Here is a 20,175-nt window from a genome sequence, read left to right as displayed (position 1 = left end):
AGTTTACCTGCTGCCGTGACCAACGAAGAACATTGCTACCCATAGTGCTTTGCGTTAGAACTGGAAACTGCATGAGCTTTATGGATAAATGAACGTTCTGATTTAGTTTTCCGTATTTTATATCGTTTTGGTGAGTATATCGTGTGTGGTGCCTCCAATATTTGTTATTGCTACTTTGATAGCTAGCTAGCTAGCTTGTGCATTTACTAACTTTAGCTAGCTGGCTAACAACACCATCGTTATAACAATATTTGCCATTTTGGCCAGAGCATAGATATAGAGGACTAATCGTGGATATAACTCGTTTTGGCATGGACATAGTCACAGATTGTCTGGAAACGCGACGTAGAATTCAATGCAATTCAACGTCGGGCAGCAATGAGCATTTGAATCAGGAAAGTTTACTCTCATGACCTCTACAAAGCCTCCACTTTACCGGTTGTCCGACCATGCGGTTAGTCCTTTTGGCGGTAGGAATGTAAAACCCTATATCCACAGGAAAGTGTAATTACATCAACTTTTCAATGCGCTGGTAACGCAAGTGTGTTCATATTTCTATCATCTGAAGCATGCGCATAACCATGTAAACACGTGCACGAGCTCAGCGCATGTTTCAGGTGATGTAAATCTGAATGTACTAGAATCACAGCCTTAATCATGTTACAACGCACCAATATGATCTCGCTAGCTCGTGCTTGGCTTTGCTCATCTCCTTGCTGGTTCTGCCCACTGCTTCATTTGCTCCCACTGTAAACGACACATTAACTATTTGCTCTCAAATATTTGTCATCTGATGCATTCGTTTGAGTCTCTGAATTGTTTAATCAAACTTTGCCGCCAGCTCCTGATATTAGGGTATTAAAAACTACAACCTCTGTCTCCTGAATTAGCCAAGTGCGCATGTGCACCCAGCTATATAAATATAAAAAATAAATATGCCATTTAGCAGACGCTTTTATCCAAAGCGACTTACAGTCATGCGTGCATACATTTTTGTGAATGGGTGGTCCCGGGGATCGAACCCACTACCTTGGCGTTACAAGCGCCGTGCTCTACCAGCTGAGCTACAGAGGACCACTCCTGTCCCGATCATGTTTTACACAGTTTTCCCTGGCTAAACTAGCTGGCTAGCTGAACTATGCTAGTTTTAGTCATCATGGCCAAACTTCATAAGTACTGCACCCTCCAACTTAAAAACAAGTTATACAATCATGTAACTAAGCAATTCACTGGAAATAAACTTTAATTATTGTTTTGTTGAATAGTCATGACTGGTTCGAGCTATGGCGAATGATATCATTAATACCTAAACTAAAATATTTAACTTTTTAGGTGACCAACCAATGTTAGCTGTAGAGCTGTCATAATCATTGAAAGTCTAAGAAGTGGTGGATCTGTTCTATTTGCACTATTTCTATGCTTCCCGGTCCAAGTTCTGTTTTTGCGTCTTGTACTTTCGGTTCTGTACACCAGCTTCAAACAGTTGAAAACACAATATTTGTAGTTATTTAAAATATATTTCACAGCGGTTTAGATGGTACAATGATTCTCTACACTTGCTTGTTTTGTCACATACTGAAATTAGGCAAACTATTCAAATATTTTCAAGCAGGAAATGGCGACGCGATTTGTGCATATTGCACCTTTATCGCAGATCCAAGTTCAGTTTTGAACTCCACCGGCGTCATTGGCGTAGGTTTAACTGGACGTTAAAGTTTTTTTCTTCTTGGGTATGACGCTACAAGCTTGGCACACCTGTATTTGGGGAGTTTCTCCCATTCTTCTCTGCAGATCCTCTCAAGCTCTGTCATGTTGGATGGGGAGCGACGCTGCACAGCTATTTTCAGGTCTCTCCAGAGATGTTCGATCGGGTTAAAGTCTGGGCTCTGGCTGGGCCACTCAAGGACATTCAGAGACTTGTCCCGAAGCCACTCCTGCGTTGTCTTGGCTGTGTGCTTAGGGTCGTTGTCCTGTTGGAAGGTGAACCTTCACCCCAGTCTGAGGTCCTGAGCGCTCTGGAGCAGGTTTTCCTCAAGGATCTCTCTGTACTTTGTGCCATTCATCTTTCCCTCAATCCTGATTAGTCTTCCAGTCCCTGCTGCTGAAAAATATCCCCACATTATGACGCTGCCACCACCATGCTTCACCGTAGGGATAGTGCCAAAGAGTTCAATCTTGGTTTCATCAGACCAGATAATCTTGTTTCTCATGGTCAGAGTCCTTTAGGTGCCTTTTGGCAAACTCCAAGCAGGCTGTCGTGCCTTTTACTGAGAATTTGCTTCCGTCTGGCCACTCTACCATAAAGGCATGATTGGTGGAGTGCTGCAGAGATGGTTGTCCTTCTGGAAGGTTCTACCATCTCCACAGAGGAACTCTAGAGCTCTGTCAGAGTGACCATCGGGTTCTTGGTCCCCTCCCTGACCAAGGCCCTTCTCCCCCGATTGCTCAGTTTGGCCAAGCGGCCAGCTCTAGGAAGAGTCTTGGTGGTTCCTAACTTCTTCCATTTAAGAATGATGGAGGCCACTGTGTTCTTGGGGACCTTCAATGCTGCAGAAATGTTTTGGTACCCTTCCCCAGATCTGTGCCTCGACACAATCCTGTCTCTGAGCTCTACGGACAATTCCTTCGATCTCATGGCTTGGTTTTTGCTCTGACTGTCAACTGTGGGACCTTTATATATATGTGCCTTTCCAAATTATTTCCAATCAATTGAATTTACCACAGGTGTACTCCAATGAAGTTGTAGAAACATCTCAAGGATGATCAATGGAAACAGGATGCACCTGAGCTCAATTTCTAGTCTCATAGCAAAGGGTCTGAATACTTATGTAAATAAGGTATTTCTGTTTTCTTAATTTTAATACATTTGCGCAAATTTCTAAAAACCTGTTTTCGCTTAGTCATAATGGTGTACTGTGTGTAGATTGATGAGGAAAAACATTAATTTAATTCAATTTAGAATAAGGCTGTAACATAACAAAATGTGTAAAAGGGAAGGGGTCTGAATCCTTTCCGAATGTACTGTATATCTGACTTTATTCATATAATGAGTAATCCAGGAATGTCACGTGTTAATTGACACGAGAACGCCAAGGGCTAAATTACTTCCGGACACAAAGGGTCCACGGAGCTCCTCCTCCTCCTCACCACTCTATTGCCATTGAGGGCTTCCGCCATTTTAAAGTAGTCAACTGGGTGGGGATTCCTATAGGTTGTACCCTTAGTGGCACTGTCCATGCTGTCATAGACGCTATAATGGGACGGGTATAAAGACGAGTCCTCTATTTATCTCTGTGGGCCAGAGATACAGTACTTTTGAGGAGATGGGAATCTCCATTGGATTTGTATTAATCCCAATTATGTACGTTGCCCGTACATTGCCAATGGGCTGTGCATTCTGTGTACAATCCTGCAAGGAGAGCTCTCCTTCAAGGAGTGAATGGGAGTAAATTGGGCGCTAGCACAAAAACCCTACATCAGCATGAATTACGTGAACTAGAAGCTCAACATGACAAAAAAATTCGGAGATTTGAGATAATGAATTCTCTGTAATATCGTATAGCTTTGAAATCGTGACATTATGTACTTTAGAGGAAAATAGGCATGTTTCTCGACTCATTCGTACTTTTAAAGGGATTGTGTGACGATTATCTTAGCAACTGCGTTACGCAGCATGACAATGAACACGATTGGTTGACAGTCTGCTGGGTGGGGCATTATACGTTTTTCAGTTCAGTGGCCACTGTGATTCCGATCTCCTACTTTCTCTAATATCTCTGTCGTGCCTAGCGTATATAGCTAGCTTTCTATAGAAATATGTTTTCTGTATTTAGTGTCCTCTGACGTTCACAAGCCATGTCCGATGCCCTGAAGAAGCGCAAGTCGAAGGTGCTCCGCAGCGAGACAGGCACACCGGAGGGGAAATGCGGCCGCGGAGAGGGGGACCAGGTGAGCACTAGTCTCTCTAGACAGACAGGTTACCTTCCACAATATACCAAAAGTGCTGTTGACTGGGTTTTCAAAACTAGGTGAACAAAGGAGTGGACAGCAGTGGGAGGAGGGAGGGGGGCAAGGTGAGAACTGTAGAGAGAGGGGAGGCAGAAGAGTATAGAGAGAGAAGGGGAGGGAGCGTTACCAAAATTGAGTGTGTGTGTGTGTGTTCAGGACGTGCGTGTGTACAGTGAGGAAGTGGAGCTGGATGGCAGGAACCCTGAAGAGGACTACCAGCAGTATAAACTGACCTGTGAAGCTCTGGCCAAACTGATGAACGACATCCAGGAGCTGAAAGCCAACGGAGCCAAGGATGGGGTGAGACGCACACAGTCAGAAAATGAGTGTCCTATACACTCAGACACTACTCAGTCTTATAAGAGAATTGCTCTAACCCCCATGATGTCTGCCCTTCCCTCCAGTGTGCTGAGGTAGAGGAGAAGAGGATGCAGAGCTGTATCCACTTTATGAGCCTGAAGAAACTCAACCGCCTCGCTCACATGAGACTGAAGAGGGGGAGAGACCATACACACGAGGTACATACACAGTGAGGTCCAAAAGGATTTGGACAGTAGCAAGGTTTCCATCCAATTGGTGACAGATTTTCATGCGAATATGATAGAATCCGCATAAAGAAAATATGCGCATTTTCACACCAGTAGTGGGTTTACACCAAATGGACTTGTTGCGGGTAAAAATCAGTGCGTAATGACGTATTGCACACAATGTACTTTTTCACTTAAGTTTTCATGTACCAAATAAAAATCTAAAGTTCAATGTGTTTCCATCACATTTTCAAATCTACAGATACACTACATGACCAAAAGTATGTGGACACCCGCTCGTCGAACATCTCATTCCAAAATCATGGGCATTAATATGGAGTTTGTCCCCCCTTTGCTGCTGTAACATCCTCCACTCTTCTGGGAAGGATTTCCACTAGATGTTGGAACATTGCTGCGGGGACTTGCTTCCATTCAGCCACAAGAGCATTAGTGAGGTCGGGCACTGATGTTGGGTGATTAAGGCCTTGCTCGCAGTCAGCGTTCCAATTCATCCCAAAGGTGTTCGATGGGGTTGAGGTCAGGGCTCTGTGCAGGCCGGTCAAGTTCTTCCACACCGATCTCAACAAACCATTTCTGTATGGACCTCGCTTTGTGCACAGGGGCATTGTCATGCTGAAACAGGAAAGGGCCTTCCCCAAACTGTTGCCACAAAGTTGGAAACACATAATTGTCTAGAATGTCCAGAATCGTCTATGCTGTAGCATAAATATTTCCCTTCACTGGAACTAAGGGTCCTAGCCCAAACCATGAAAAACAGCCCCAGATCATTATTTCTCCTCCACCAAACTTTACAGTTGTCACTATGCATTCGGGCAGCTAGCGTTCTCCTGGCATCCGCCATACCTAGATTCGTCCATCCGACTGCCAAATGGTGAAGCGTGATTCATCACTCCAGAGAACGCATTTCCACTGCTCCAGAGTCCAATTGCGGCGAGCTTTACACCACTCTAGCCGACACTTGGCATTGCACATGGTGATCTTAGGCTTGTGTGCGGCTGCTCGGCCATGGAAACCCATTTCATGAAGCTCCAGACAAACAGTTATTGTGCTGACGTTGCTTCCAGAGGCAGAGGCATTTTGGAACTCGATAGTGAGTGTTGCAACCGAGGACAGATAATTTTTAAGCGCTTCAGCATTCGGCATTCCCATTCCGTGAGCTTGTGTGGCCTACCACTTCGCGGCTGAGCCGTTGTTGCTCCTAGATGTTTCCACTTCACAATAACAGCACTTACATTTGACTTGTTGTCCAACTGACTTGTTGGAAAGGTGGCATCCTGTGACGGTGCCACATTGAAAGTCACTGAGCTCTTCAGTAAGGCCATTCTTCTGCCAATGTTTGTCTATGGAGATTGCATGGCTGTGTGCTCGATTTTTATACACCTGTCAGCAACGGGTGTGGCTGAAATAGACAAATCTACTAATTTGAAGGGTCGTCCACATACTTTTGTATATACGTAGCCTTCAAAAAGTATTCACACCCCTTTACTTTTTCCACATTTTGTTGAATTCAAAACTGATTAAATAGTTTTTATCTTCATCAATCTACACACAATACCCCATAATGACAAAGCAAAAACATGTCTTTAGAAATTTTATTCAGACCCTTTACTCAGTACTTTGTTGAAGCACCTTTGGCAGCGATTACTGCCTCGAGTCTTCTTGGGTATGACGCTACAAGCTTGGCACACCTGTATTTGGGGAGTTTCTCCCATTCTTCTCTGCAGATCCTCTCAAGCTCTGTCAGGTTGGATGGGAAGCGTCGCTGCACAGCTATGTTCAGGTCTCTCGAGATGTTCGATCGGGTTCAAGTCCGGGCTCTGGCTGGGCCACTCAAGGACATTCAGAGACTTGTCCCGAAACCACTACTGCGTTGTCTTAGCTGTGTGCTTAGGTTCGTTGTCCTATTGGAAGGTGAACCTTCGCCCCAGTCTGAGGTCCTGAGCGCTTTGGAGCAGCTTTTCATCAAGGATCTCTCTGTACTTTGCTAAGTTTGGCCGGGCAGCCAGCTCTAGGAAGAGTCTTGGCGGTTCCAAACTTCTTCCATTTAAGGATGATGGAGGCCACTGTGTTCTTGGGGACCTTCAATGCTGCAGAAATGTTTTGGTACCCTTCCACAGAACTGTGCCTCGACACAATCCTGTCTCGGAGCTCTACGGACAATTCCTTTTGACCTCATGGTTTGGTTTTTGCTCTGACATGCACTGTCAACTGTGGGACCTTTATATAGACAGGTGTGTGCCTTTCCAAATCATGTCCAATCATCTGCATTTACCACAGGTGGACTCCAAGTTGTAGAAACATCTCAAGGATGATCAATGGAAACAGGATGCACCTGAGCTCAATTTCGAGTCTCATAGCAAAGGGTCTGAATACTTATGTAAATAAGGTATTTGATAATTTTTTTGTGACATTTTCAAACATTTATAAAAACCTGTTTTCGCTTTGTTATAATGGGGTATTGTGTGTAGATTGATGGAAACATGTATTTAATCCATTTTAGAATAAGGCTGTAAAGAAACAAATTGTGGAAAAGGGGAAGTGGTCTGAATACTTTCCAAATGCACTGTATAGTGTATAAACGCAACATTTTTGAGTTACAGTTCATATGAGGAAATCGGTCAATTTACATTTACATTTACATTTTAGTCATTTAGCAGACGCTCTTAAATCAGGGGTGTCAAACGTACGGCCCGCGGGCCGGATAAGGCCCGCAAACGGGTTTAATCCGGCCCGCGAGATGATTAAAAAAAAAAAAAAAACGTTTTTTAAAGTATAAAAATGCGCTGCAATTTTTCAATAAAATAAACTGCTGTTCCAATTGCGTCCACTGGATGGCGCAATAGCAATTGTGTTAAGCAAGCAAACTGTTTATACCGGGGCAGAGCAAGTAGGTTAAGCACGTGCAGCCAATGAGCTACTTTGTTTTGCCCGCAATATTTATTACGGCTTCTACTTTTAACATTATGTGCTTTGGCACCCTCATTGCCCCAATATGTCTCTGTCAAAAAAGAGAAAAGTGGACGCAGAGTGCAGAGTGTTCCAAGAAAAATGGTCATCCTATTTATTCACGGAATTGAATGGGAAAGCTGTATGTTTGGTGTGTTCAGAGCATGTTGCAGTGCTGAAAGAATATAACCTTCGTCGCCACTATGTGAGTCTTCATGCCGACAAATATGACAACTTTCAAGGACAGCGGAGATGAGAGAAGGTGAATGAACTGTTGGCGGGTCTGAAGAAACAGCAGTCTGTGTTTACTCACAGCCGAGACATCAGTGACGCTGCAGTGAAAGCTAGCTACCTCATTGCTAATGAAATCGCAGTGGCTTCAAAACCATTTAGTGAGGGTGAATTTGTAAAAACATGCATGATGAAGGCAGCGGAGATTGTGTGCCCTGAAAAGCGGCAGGCTTTTGCAAATATCAGCCTGACAAGAAACACAGTTGCAGACAGGATTTCCGATCTTTCAGTGGATTTGGACAGCCAGTTGAAGCAAAAAGTAAAGTCATTTATTGCGTTTTCGGTTGCAATTGATGAAAGCACGGACATTACAGATGTTGCACAACTGGCCATTTTCATCCGCGGAGTTGATGACACATTGACCGTCACCGAGGAGTTCGTGGAGTTGGTGCCGATGACAGATACAACGACAGCAGCTGATATTTTTACCGCGACTCGTCGGCGCGCTGGACAGGGTCGGAGTGGACTGGTCCCGCGCTGTCAGCCTGGCTACAGATGGTGCGCCCTCAATGATCGGGAAAAAAAGCAGGCGTTGTGACAAAGTTCAGAGAGAAAGTGCAATCTGCAAATGGAGGACGTGATTTTTGACTTTTCACTGTATTTTGCACCAGGAGGCTTTGTGTTGCAAGTCATTAAAGATGGATAACGTCATGAAGGTGGTCATCCAAACTGTTAATTTCATCCGATCCAGAAGCCTGAATCACCGTCAGTTTGACAGCCTTCTCAGAGAGAAAGACCACATCTATGGCCTGCCATACCACACTGAGGTAAGATGGTTAAGCCGAGGTGCTGTGCTGAGGCGTTTCTTTGATTTACGAGAAGAAATTGAACAGTTCATGGAAGAAAGGGCAAACCAGTGTTAGAATTTCATTCCGCAGAATGGATGCAGGACCTTGCATTTATGGTGGATGTTACAGAGCACCTGAATAACTTGAACAAACAGCTGCAAGGGCGCAACAAAGTTGTCACGCAGTATTATGACAGCATACGTTCTTTCAAGTTGAAGCTGTCATTGTGGGAGACGCAACTTGCCGGTGGTGATGCAGCTCACTTCCCCTGTCTGAAAAATGTGTGCGCGACCCAACATGTGACAGACATGAAGCGGTTCAAAGATAAAATAACGGGACTGTTACGGGAGTTTGAGCAACGCTTTCAGATTTATGTTTATGTTTTTATGTTGATGTGCTATTGTTTTTAATTGATTTTATTTGTATATTTAACCTATTCTTGACTCTGTGGTTCTTGCACTTGTTTGGGGAACAGGATTTCATTATTTTTATCTACATTTCTGCCTGAGAAATGACACCCTGATATAGTTCTGTGATATACTTCTGTGAATCACTGAGGCATTGTGTGTTTGTGTGTTCTTTGTTCTCAGAACTTTCAAATAACTTGAGGTGTTTTATGATTAATAGTGATGTTGTGCTTTTGGACACTGTCCTCAGGCTCCAGCTTTATGTTTATATGTTTTTATGTTGATGTGCTATTGTTTTTAATTGATTTTATTTTATTTGTATATTTAACCTATTCTTGACTCTGTGGTTCTTGCACTTGTTTGGGGAACAGGATTTCATTATTTTTATCTACATTTCTGCCTGAGAAATGACACCCTGATATAGTTCTGTGATCTGTGAAACAGTTGTTAATCACTGAGGCATTGTGTGTTTGTTCTTTTTCTTTAGAATTTTCAAATAAACCTGACGTGTTTTATGATTAATAGTGATGTTGTGCTTGTACTATTTTGGACACACTGTCCTCAGGCTCCAGCTTTTTGTTGTATGTTGATCGTATTAAAACAAAGAAAACAATCTGAAGTTGTTGTTTTTAAGTTATATATACCATGATTTTTCCGGTCCGGCCCACTTGGGAATAGATTTTCCTCCATGTGGCCCCTGAGCTAAAATGAGTTTGACACCCCTGATTTAAATAAATAAATTAGGCCCTAATCTATATATTTCACATGACTGGGAATACAGATATGCATCTGTTGGTCACAGATACTGTACCTTAAAAAAAAAAAAGTAGGTGCGTGGATCATAAAACCAGTCAGTTTCACTTCCACAGGCGGCTGATTGTGGCCTGTGGAATGATGCCCACTCCTCTTCAGTGGCTGTGTGAAGTTGCTGGATATTGGTGGGAACTGGAACAAGTTGTCGATCCAGAGCATCCCAAACATGCTCAGTCGGTGACATGTCTGGGGAGTATGCCGGCCATGGAAGAACTGGGACATTTTCAGCTTCCTGGAATTTTGCATAGATCCTTGCGCAGTGGGGCTGTGTATTATTATGCTGAAACATGAGGTGATAGCGGCGGAGGAATGGCACAACAATCGGCCTCAGGATCTCGTCACACTATCCATGTGCATTCAAATTGCAATTTTATAAAATGCAGTTGTGTTTGTTGTCGGTAGCTTATGGCTGCCCATACCATAACCCCACCGCCACCATGGGGCACTCTGTTCACAACGTTGACATCAGCAAACCGCTCGCCCACACAACGCCATACACATGGTCTGCGGTTGTGAGGCCGGTTGGACGTACTGTCAAATTCTCTAAAATGATGGACGCAGCTTATGGTGAAGAATTTAACTAATTCATTACATTCTCTGGCAACAGCTCAGGTGAACATTACTGCAGTCGGCATGCCAATTGCACATTCCCTCAACTTGAGACATCTGTGGCATTGTGTTGTGTGACACAACTAGACATTTTAGTGGCCTTTTATTGACCCCAGCACAAGGTGCACCTGTGTAATAATCATGCAGTTTAATCAGATTCTTGATATGCCACACCTGTCAGGTGGATGGATTTTCTTGGCAAAGGAGAAATGCTCACTAACAGGGATGTAAACCAATTTATGCACAACATTTTAGAGAAATAAGCTTTTTGTGTGTGTGGAACATTTCTGAGATTTTATTTCAGCTCATGAAACATGGGACCAACACTTCACATGTTGCGTTTTATATTTTTGTTCATTGTAGTAACACAAGATATAAAATACACAAGAATGAATCTATATACAGGGAGTACCATATAAATGTGCAGTGGTACGAGGTATCTGAGGTAGATATGTACATGAAGGCAGGGTAAAGAGACTAGGCATCAGGATACATTATAAGAGTAAGAATAAAGAACTGAGTAGCATCAGCAAATTATGAGTTTGAAAGTTTGTGTGAGTGCGTATGTAGTGTATGAATGTGTGTGGGTATATTTGTGTAGTAGTGTGAGTGTGTGCTGCTTCAGAAAGTATTCACACCCCTTGACTTTTTCCACATTTTGTTGTGTTACAGCCTGAATTTAAAATGGATTAAATTGAGTGTTTTTGTCACTGGCCTACACACAGTACCCCATAATGTCAAAGTGGAATAATGTTAATTTACACATTTAATAAAAAATGATTTTTGTGACACATCCAATAAGCTTGACGCAGTTTGTTTTTGTTTCAGATTATTTTGTGCCCAATTGAAATGAATGGGAAATAATGTATTGTCAGTTTGGAGTCACATAATGTAAATAAGAATAGAGTATGTTTCTGAACATTTCTACATGAATGTGGATGCTATGGATAATCAGCAATGATGAGTGATAAAGTTAACCTCCCCTGTTATTGATAATGGTGAGAGGTTAGCATGTCTTGGGGTATGATCTTTGTGCCTCTAACTTTCACTCATCATTCTTCACAATTCATTGAAGATTATCCATAGTCATGGTAGCATCCACATTAATGTAGAAGTGTTCAGAAACATTATATTCTTATTTACAATAAAAGTGACTCCAAAATGACACAATTCCTATTGGGCACAAAATCATCTGAAACACAACCAAAACAAACTGCAAAAGCATCCAACAAGTTTGTAGAGCCACAAGCTTGATGTAGTCATTGCATGCTAGGAATATGGGACCTGAACTGAACTTTTGACTACTTTAATACACAAGTGAATTTGTACAAAGACTTCTGGTTCCCTAAAAGGGGGAGACTATGTACAGGAAGTGTTGTAATTTCTAAACGGTTCACCCGATATGGATGAAAATACCCTGAAATTAAAGCTGACAGTCTGCACTTTAACCCCATAGTCATGTGCTGGAGTAAAGAGCCAAAACAACAAAATGTGTCACTGTCCAAATACTTTTAGACCTCACTGTATATACACTTTCACATGCAACATTTTAGAAATCCCTCTACACACCCACAGCAAAAGCATCTATTAACACCCCTCTCCCCCTCTCCCTGTCTCCCTCCAGGGCAAGCAGAGAGTGGATGTGTTGCACTTGCAGCTCCAGAACCTGCTCTATGAGGTCATGCACCTGCAGAAGGAGATCAGCAAGTGTCTGGAGTTCAAGTCAGTACCACTGGGGGGTGTTCTAATTCACATTTGCTCCAAGTCTGTACGACTAAGCCCAGAAATGAGACGCTTCGTGAGTATTGCTCTTTGTTGTTGATTTTCTCTCTGCATGTGTGTCCAGGTCTAAACATGAGGAGATAGATCTGGTGAGTGTAGATGAGTTCTACCAGGAGGCCCCCCCTGAGATCTCCCGCACCCTCCTCACCAAGGATGACCCCCACCAACTCACACTGGCCAGGTTGGACTGGGAACTGGAACAGAGGAAGAGGTACCACACTCACACTGAGACACTGTTGTTCCTCTGTAGGTTGGCTAAGCAGTACATCAACTCCCACTGTTCTCTGGGCAATTTGTGTGTGTGTGTGTTTGTAGGTTGGCTGAGCAGTACAAGGAGTCTCTGTCCAGTAAGGAGAAGATCCAGAAAGGCATTGAGGTGAAGAAGGAACACCTGAGTTCTCTACAGCCTGGACTCAACGCTATCATGCAGGTACAATGAAGCAAAGTGAATTTAAACCTCCCTGGAAGCCATAGCAGCATTCAATTGACAGAACAACACCAGTCCCACAGCTTTTACAAGTCCAGATTTCTGTCTGGTATGGATGGCTGGACATGTGCATGATAACACACTGCAGGCAAGGGCTTCTGAAATGGCCTTATCCCCAGAATGTGACCTTCCAGGCCTGAAACCTAAACCGGTCTCCTTCCCCAGGCATCCCTCCCGGTCCAGGAGTACCTCTCCATGCCGTTTGAACAGACCCAGAGACAGACAGAGATCGCCCGCCACCTCCCACCCTCTCTCTACGTCCTACTGGTTCAGGCCAGCGCTTACGGACAGGCCTGCGGTGAGTGTTTCTGTATGTTTACTTACATACGCACATCCTTAAACTTAAGTGCTGGGCTAATAAAGAATTCTTGTAAAGAACAGGAAGGCCCGCACACTGTTTATGCTCCCAGTTCACTGCTTTATTGACAACGTATTGATCCAAAACTGATCTTCGTCAGCTTCTTTACTTACATTTGTGAACACGATTTTGTCACTTTTTCCATTGTCAAATTATCAATTTTGTGGAGGACATGCGGTTTTCATGTTTGTATTTGTGTGTGTTTCAGATAAAAGCCTGAGTGTGTCCATCAGTGGAGATGTGGACGAGGCCAAAGCTCTGTCTAAACCTCCAGAGGACTCGCAGGGTAAGACTTCAGCATTTACATTTTTAGTCATTTAGCAGACGCCCTAATCCAGAGCGATTTACAGTTAGTGAAAACATTATTATTATTATTATTTTTATTTTTTTACTGGCCCCCCGTGGGAACCCGTGGGAATCGAACCCACAACCCTGCAAACGCCATGCTCTTTCAACTGAGCTACATCCCTGCCGGCCATTCCCTCCCCTACCCTGGACGGTGCTGGGCCAATTGTGCACCGCCCATGAGTCTCCCGGTCGCGGCCGGCTGCGACAGAGCCTGGATTCGAACCAGGATCTCTAGTGGCACAGTTAGCACTGCGATGCAGTGCCTTAGACCACTGCGCCACTCAGCATGCCTGGCTGCCTGTTAATTACTCTATACTGTGTGTGTGTGTGTGTTCGACAGGGTAGTGATTAAATACAGAAAGCTCTGTGTGTATTTTTGGACGGGGCAGTGGTGTAGAGAAGTGTGTGTTCTGACTGTGCATTTAAGTGTGTGTATTCTGATTCTCTCTCCTCTAGATGATGATTCTGGTGATTCTGATGCAGAGGAGGAGCAAGAGAAAACGGTCTGTCCCACACCATGCTGCCACTAGAGGCCCTCCTAATACCACTCTGTACACACACACGTCAGTGTCAACGAGTTCACCTCTCCTCTCTACACACATTGTCCCAACAACCTCTGCTGACACACACACTGTAATGGCAGACAGGGAAAGGAGGTCTATTGATTGCTTCCTGACTGGTGCCATGTGGTGTGTTCTGGGAAGCATGGATAAGATAGGTCACTATAACCCAAGCCCACACACAGTTGGCAGTCATACTCTTCCTTCTCCCACACGTGTGTCATACTCCTACTCCTCACACACTCTCACTCACATATACTTTACACACTACCACACATACAAGCCTTTTTTATATTGTATTTATTTATTCATCTTTTTGCTGAAGACATCCGTCCGTCTGTGATTTGCCTGGTCACATTACTGCTACTCTGTCACTACACCTCAGCTGACACTCCTTTTCTCCCTCCCTCCCTTCATCTAGTCCTTCTCTTTCGCTGTGAAATAATTCTGAGGTGAAGGGCAAGCCAAGGTTAACTCTGTCCTCCTATGGCCAGCTGCAATGAGAGATGATCAGTTAGGATTATAGATTGTGTACCAAATAGCACCCTATTTCTTATATAGTGCACTACTTTAGACCAGGACCAGACATCTGTACATCTGATTAATTAAGCAATAAGGCACCTCGGGGGTTTGTGGTATATGGCCAATATACCACGGCTAAGGGTTGTTCTTATGCATGACACAACACGGAGTGCCTGGATACAGCCATTAGCCGTGGTATATTGGCCATATACCACAAACCCCCGAGGTGCCTTATTGCTATTATAAACAGGTTACCAATGTAATTAGAGCAGTAAAAATAAAAGTTTTGTCATACCCATGGTATACGGTCTGATATACCACAGCTGTCAGCCAATCAGCATTCAGGGCTCAAACCACCCAGTTTATAATGAGCAGTAGAACATGACGGCATGATAAAATACTAATGGTAATACTCCCCCCCCCTTTCTCTTCCTCTCTCTCTCCCTCTCTCTCTGTAGAAGAGGAGGAGACCTACTACAGGTGGTCAGCTGGATGATAAGAGACGTGAGATGCTGAAGAGACACCCTCTCTCCCTTTGCCTGGACCTCAAATGCAAAGGTACACACACATACTGTTCCTATGTGACAGGCAGCAGGACCCTGTCACTGGGACAGTAGAGAAGATATGATCATTCAGAGCTATATGATAGGACTGTTAGGAACTGATATTAATAGTGGTGATGAGGATTCTGTGGACATTGTATATGATGACAATTAGGTGGGTTCCTATATTTGTCCTATTTTGATGATGATAATGGTGGTTCGGTGCATAGATGACAGTGAATAAACAGTTATTGTCCAATGGGCAATGACATCACTACAGAGGTTACACAAGGTCGCCTCTCCTCTCCTGGCTCTGCAGTCAGACAGAACCCAATAACACCCTGAGAGACTGACACACACACACTGCTTTTAATGCAGCAAACAGCCAAAAGCTGCCCCATGGTTTAGAGGACAACAGAGAGCGCAAGAGGAGGCTGATGAAAATAGGCCTAGAATAAGGTGTGACTGCTGCAGCCCTACACTGCTGCCAGCTCCGCAGTCCACTCCTGCCTGCCTACCAGTGGATGGATGAAGTTACACCTGCAATGCTGAACATCTTCCCCTTCGCTTCTCCATCTCTCCTTCCCCTCGTCCCTCTTCTACATCTTCCTCCTCTCTTCTCATCCTCATTTCCTCTCTTCCTCTTCTCCTCTCTTCCTCCTTGTCGTCAGGATATAAACAGTCCCTCTCCTCTCCTTGGCTCAACCCATCCTATACACCTACACAGTAGCACTAAGTGTCAGACTGGAGCAGTGACACCATGACATCATACTATACATTGTACTATATAATTAAGTGTCAATTCACACTGAGATGACTGTTGCTGGTGGGACCTTTTGGCAGGGAGGCAATTTACTATCCACAGTACATAGATAGCATCATGCTCACATAGACACACATTACCTGTCTCATCTCCCTGTTTGCTGAATAGAATATGCAGTTTATATATATTTATTATTAATAGATGGCATCATGCTCACAGACACACCCAGTGAACCCTTCTCCTCTCCCTCGGTCTGTCTAGACGGCAGTGTGCTGCATCTGTTCTTCTACTACCTGATGAACCTGAACATCATGACTGTCAAGGCCAAAGTCTCCACCACCACAGACCTCACTGGAGCCATCAGCGCAGGGTACGCGTGTGTGTGTGTGCGTGTCAGTGACCGTGTTTGTGGAGTTTGGAGTGTATGACTGTGTTGTAATTGTGTCCTCTCTCAGGGAGCTGTTAAACTCTGACACGCTGCTCAACTGCCTGTATGCCAACGACCAGGGCCGCGAGACACCCAACCCCGCTAACCGCTACCAGTTTGATAAAGTGGGGTAAGGATGCTGCCCTAACACCAGACTCCCATACACACACACACACCTTGTACAGTTGCTTCAGTATCAATACAGATATTATTTGATGATTGTAGGATCAGTATGAATGATTATATTGTGTTTTCTTATAGGATCAGTTCGTTTGGAGACTACGTGGCAGAGTTGGGTCATCCCTACCTGTGGGTGCAGAGTCTAGGAGGACTGCAGTTCCCCAGTGATGCCCCAGAGGTGTGTGGTGTGTGTGTGTGGCCCTGCCATTGCGTATAGTAAAGTGTCTCCTGCTATGGGGTGCACTTCCTGAGTGTGTGTGTGTGTGTGTGTGTGTGTGTGTGTGTGTTTAACCCTGTTGTGTGTGTGTTTTTCAGGGTTTGCGTGCGGGCAGTTCTCTGAGTGCCAGTCACATGGAGAGCACTATGAAGCTGTTGAGAGGACGAGTCCAGTCACGCCTGGCCCTGCACAAACAGTTCTCCTCACTAGGTACACACACACACACACACATCTGGCCCGGCATAAACAGTTCTCCTCACATTTCTCATCTCTGGCTACACACACAGACAAAATAACCTGTCTCCTGCATGCTGTTGGTATTGTTTTTCTGTTTTCAGAGCACAGTATAGTTCCAGTGTCCAGTGAGTGCCAGCACCTGTTCCCTGCTAAGGTTCTCTCCCGCCTGGCTCGCTGGACTACCATGTCACACCAGGAGTACACAGTAAGACTCACACAACCTCCCATTTTGTTTGCTCTCTCTACACAATCGAGGAGTACACAGGAAGCACACAATCTTGACTACAACTCACACTCACTATAACAACTTCTGGCTCTCATTGGAGCTGCGGTGTAGATGGTGTTGCTATAATAAGCATTGTGTGAATCAAGGAGGTTTTAATTAAGTAAAACGTATACTGGTAGCTTACTTTTCTTTGTGTTCTATCTCTAGAATCTGTCGTTCACGCAGCATGTGTCAGAAGCAGGTCTGGCTCGGGAGACTGACCTGTTCTTCATGGCTGTGGTGGAGCGAGGAACAGGTAAAGATCAGGGGGCAAAGTGATGAGTCACTACGTAATATATGAAGACATTCCTGAAGAAATGGAGGCCTCTCTCTTTGCTTTGTTTAGACCATAGGATTCCTTAGAAATGTCTGGAAAATAAACTCTTTCTCTTTCCCCCCTCAGCTCGTCTTCAGGCTGCAGTGGTGTTGAACCCCCGTTACTCAGAAATCTCTCCTCTGTTTGCTCTTTCACTCAGCTGGAAGGGCGAATGCAGCGGACGTACAGATGACAACCTTAGAGTGAGTATACACACACACACACACACACTGAATATAATAATAATAATAATATGCCATTTAGCAGACGCTTTTATCCAAAGCGACTTACAGTCATGCGTGCATACATTTTTGTGTATGGGTGGTCCCGGGGATCGAACCCACTACCTTGGCGTTACAAGCGCCGTGCTCTACCAGCTGAGCTACAGAGGACCACAGGGGAGGATCTCTATATTCTGTTATGTCCTTTGATGTCACTGGTTAGTGGTTAGTCACACACACCGGCTGTGACTGACATGTGTAACCCCTCCCCCAGGCCATGGAGAGTGAGGTGAATGTGTTTAAGTCGGAGCTCCAGGGGCCCCGCCCAGGGCACCAGCTGCTGACCAATCAGGTAGCTCGTCTGTGTGTCTGTCTGGACGTATACCTGGAGACTGATGGACAGGATGACAGTGTGGAGGGACCACAGGAGTTTCTCAGAGAGAAGATGTGTCTACGCACCGTAAGGTACACATACACATGCGCACACACTCACTCACACACTTCTCTCTCGTATTTCTGACAGCGTGTTTCTCTCTGGTTGTGTTTCAGGGGTCCGAACCGTCTGAAGCCGTTCAAGTATAACCACCCCCAGGGCTTCTTCAGTCACCGCTGACTTCCCCCTTCACCCCTTATATCTTACCCTTGATTTCTTAGCCCACCTCAAAGCTTCATCAGTCACCCCTGAACCCTGAACTTTATCTTCTGCCACGTCCCTGCCCTCATATCCCCTCTCTCTTTTTTAATACACCACAGTTTTGTCTGTTTTAGTTTCACACATTCTGTGTTCAGTTAACAATAAAAAGCTAGTGATTTTGTTTGAATCAGCAAGTTCTTGGTATTTTTTATGTTATTCTTCGCTGCTATGATTTATGCTCAGCTGTATTCTATCATGAATTACCTCTCCTCTCCACCTCTTTTAGCTATTGCATATTTCATCATCTCTCTCTGCCTTCGCTCTCTCCCCCCCTCTCTTTTTTTCTCTGCATCGTAATCACATAATTTTATGGCTTTTATTATCATAGCTCAGCACTTCTCTAAGCTGACTCATGCCCACTGGTTCTGGAAATACAGAGAATACATTATCACACACGCGCACCTACAAATGTGTTCCCTATCCTGTAGTTACAGTGTAGTAAGAGCTGATAATTGATAACAGGACCACTGGTGGACTGGATCACTGCTCTGGATTTAAACTGACATTAGTGCAGCATCACAGAACCCCAGTAGCCCTCTCCCTTCCAGGACAAGCATTCTACTGTTAGGATGTAGCTGAGGTGTTTTTTGGGGTGCCATGCCATGGTGATCATTCTGAGGATGTTTTTGCTGCAGGTTGTCTCCTGTTAATACACTGTCATCCATCAGACATAAAGAGATTACATTCTGCCATTACAACCCCAAAGAGAAACCTAATGATCATGAGGGAAGAATTCAAAAAGGAACTTAACGGTCATGATGATACACAGTCAGAATTCAGGGAGATACTTCATGATATTAGGTGTGAGATACAGCATCTCAATGTCAACAGAATACAGTTCCTTCAGAAAGTATTCATACCCCTTGACTTATTCCACATTTTGTTGTGTTACAGCCTGAATTCGAGATGGATAAAAAATATATCTCACCCGTCTCTACACGCAATACCCCATAATGACAAAGTGAAAATATGTTTTTAGAAATGTTAGCAAAAATATTGAAAATGAAATCCAGAAATATCTCATTTACATAAGTATTCACACCCCTGAGTCAATACTTTATTGAAGTAAAGTACCTTTGGCAGTGATTACAGCTGTGAGTCTTTCTGGATAAGTCTCTAAGAGATTTCCACACCTGGATTGTACAACATTTGCCCATTATTATTTTCAAAATTCTTCAAGTTCTGTCAAATTGGTTGTTGATCGTTGCTAGACAACCATTTTCAGGTCTTGCCATAGATTTTCAAGTAGATTTAAGTCAAAACTGTAACTCGGCCACTCAGGAATATTCACTTTCTTTTTGGTAAAAAATTCCAGTGTAGATTTGGCCTTGTGTTTTAGGTTATTGTCCTACTGAAAGGTGAATTAATCTTCCTGTGTCTGGTGGAAAGTAGACTGAACCATGTTTTCCTCTAGGGTTTTGCCTGTGCTTAGCTCCATTCCGTTTATTTTTTTATCCTGAAAAACTCCCCAGTCCTTAATGATTACAAGCATACCCCAAAACATGATGTAGCCACTACTATGTTCTACTAACTACGTTTGGAAATATGGAGAGTGGTACTCCGTAATGTTTTTGTATTTGCCCCAAACATAACACTTTGTATTCAGGACAAAAAGTGAATTGCTTTGCCACATTTTTTGCAGAATTATTTTAGTGCCTTGTTGCAAACAGGATGCGTGTTTTGGAATATTTTTATTCCGTACAGGCTTTCTTCTTTTCGCTCTGTCAATTAGGTTAGTATTGTGGAGTAACTAAAATGTTGTTGATCCATCCTCAGTTTTCTATCACAACCGTTAAGCTCTGTAACTGTTTTAAAGTCACCATTGGCCTCATGGTGAAATCCCTGG

The 20,175-nt window shown here is 43.9% G+C and overlaps 1 protein-coding gene across 2 annotated transcripts; it reads left to right on the top strand.

The window, feature by feature from the left end:
- Positions 1 to 22: 22 nt before the first annotated feature.
- LOC121584928 (THO complex subunit 5 homolog) lies at positions 23 to 18,456 on the top strand. Of its 2 annotated transcripts, none has more exons than XM_041901189.1 (20): positions 23 to 130; positions 3,834 to 3,948; positions 4,165 to 4,308; positions 4,413 to 4,526; positions 12,035 to 12,132; positions 12,257 to 12,403; positions 12,508 to 12,622; positions 12,845 to 12,977; positions 13,246 to 13,323; positions 13,842 to 13,888; positions 14,926 to 15,025; positions 16,034 to 16,142; positions 16,228 to 16,329; positions 16,461 to 16,557; positions 16,695 to 16,806; positions 16,935 to 17,038; positions 17,267 to 17,354; positions 17,502 to 17,617; positions 17,910 to 18,095; positions 18,185 to 18,456. In XM_041901189.1, the coding sequence occupies exons 2-20, from the start codon at positions 3,856 to 3,858 to the stop codon at positions 18,215 to 18,217; spliced, it is 2,016 nt and encodes a 671-aa protein (XP_041757123.1). In that variant the 5' UTR covers positions 23 to 130; positions 3,834 to 3,855; the 3' UTR covers positions 18,218 to 18,456. The 2 variants fall into 2 exon arrangements, with proteins under 2 accessions (XP_041757123.1, XP_041757122.1); XM_041901188.1 differs by having other exon boundaries at positions 17,910 to 18,100.
- Positions 18,457 to 20,175: the final 1,719 nt, after the last annotated feature.

This window comes from Coregonus clupeaformis, chromosome 16 (genome assembly GCF_020615455.1).
Source record: "Coregonus clupeaformis isolate EN_2021a chromosome 16, ASM2061545v1, whole genome shotgun sequence".
Lineage (NCBI taxonomy): Eukaryota > Metazoa > Chordata > Actinopteri > Salmoniformes > Salmonidae > Coregonus > Coregonus clupeaformis.
The sequence above is the reverse complement of the archived record's forward strand: the minus strand, read 5'-3'. Positions and strand labels throughout refer to the sequence as shown.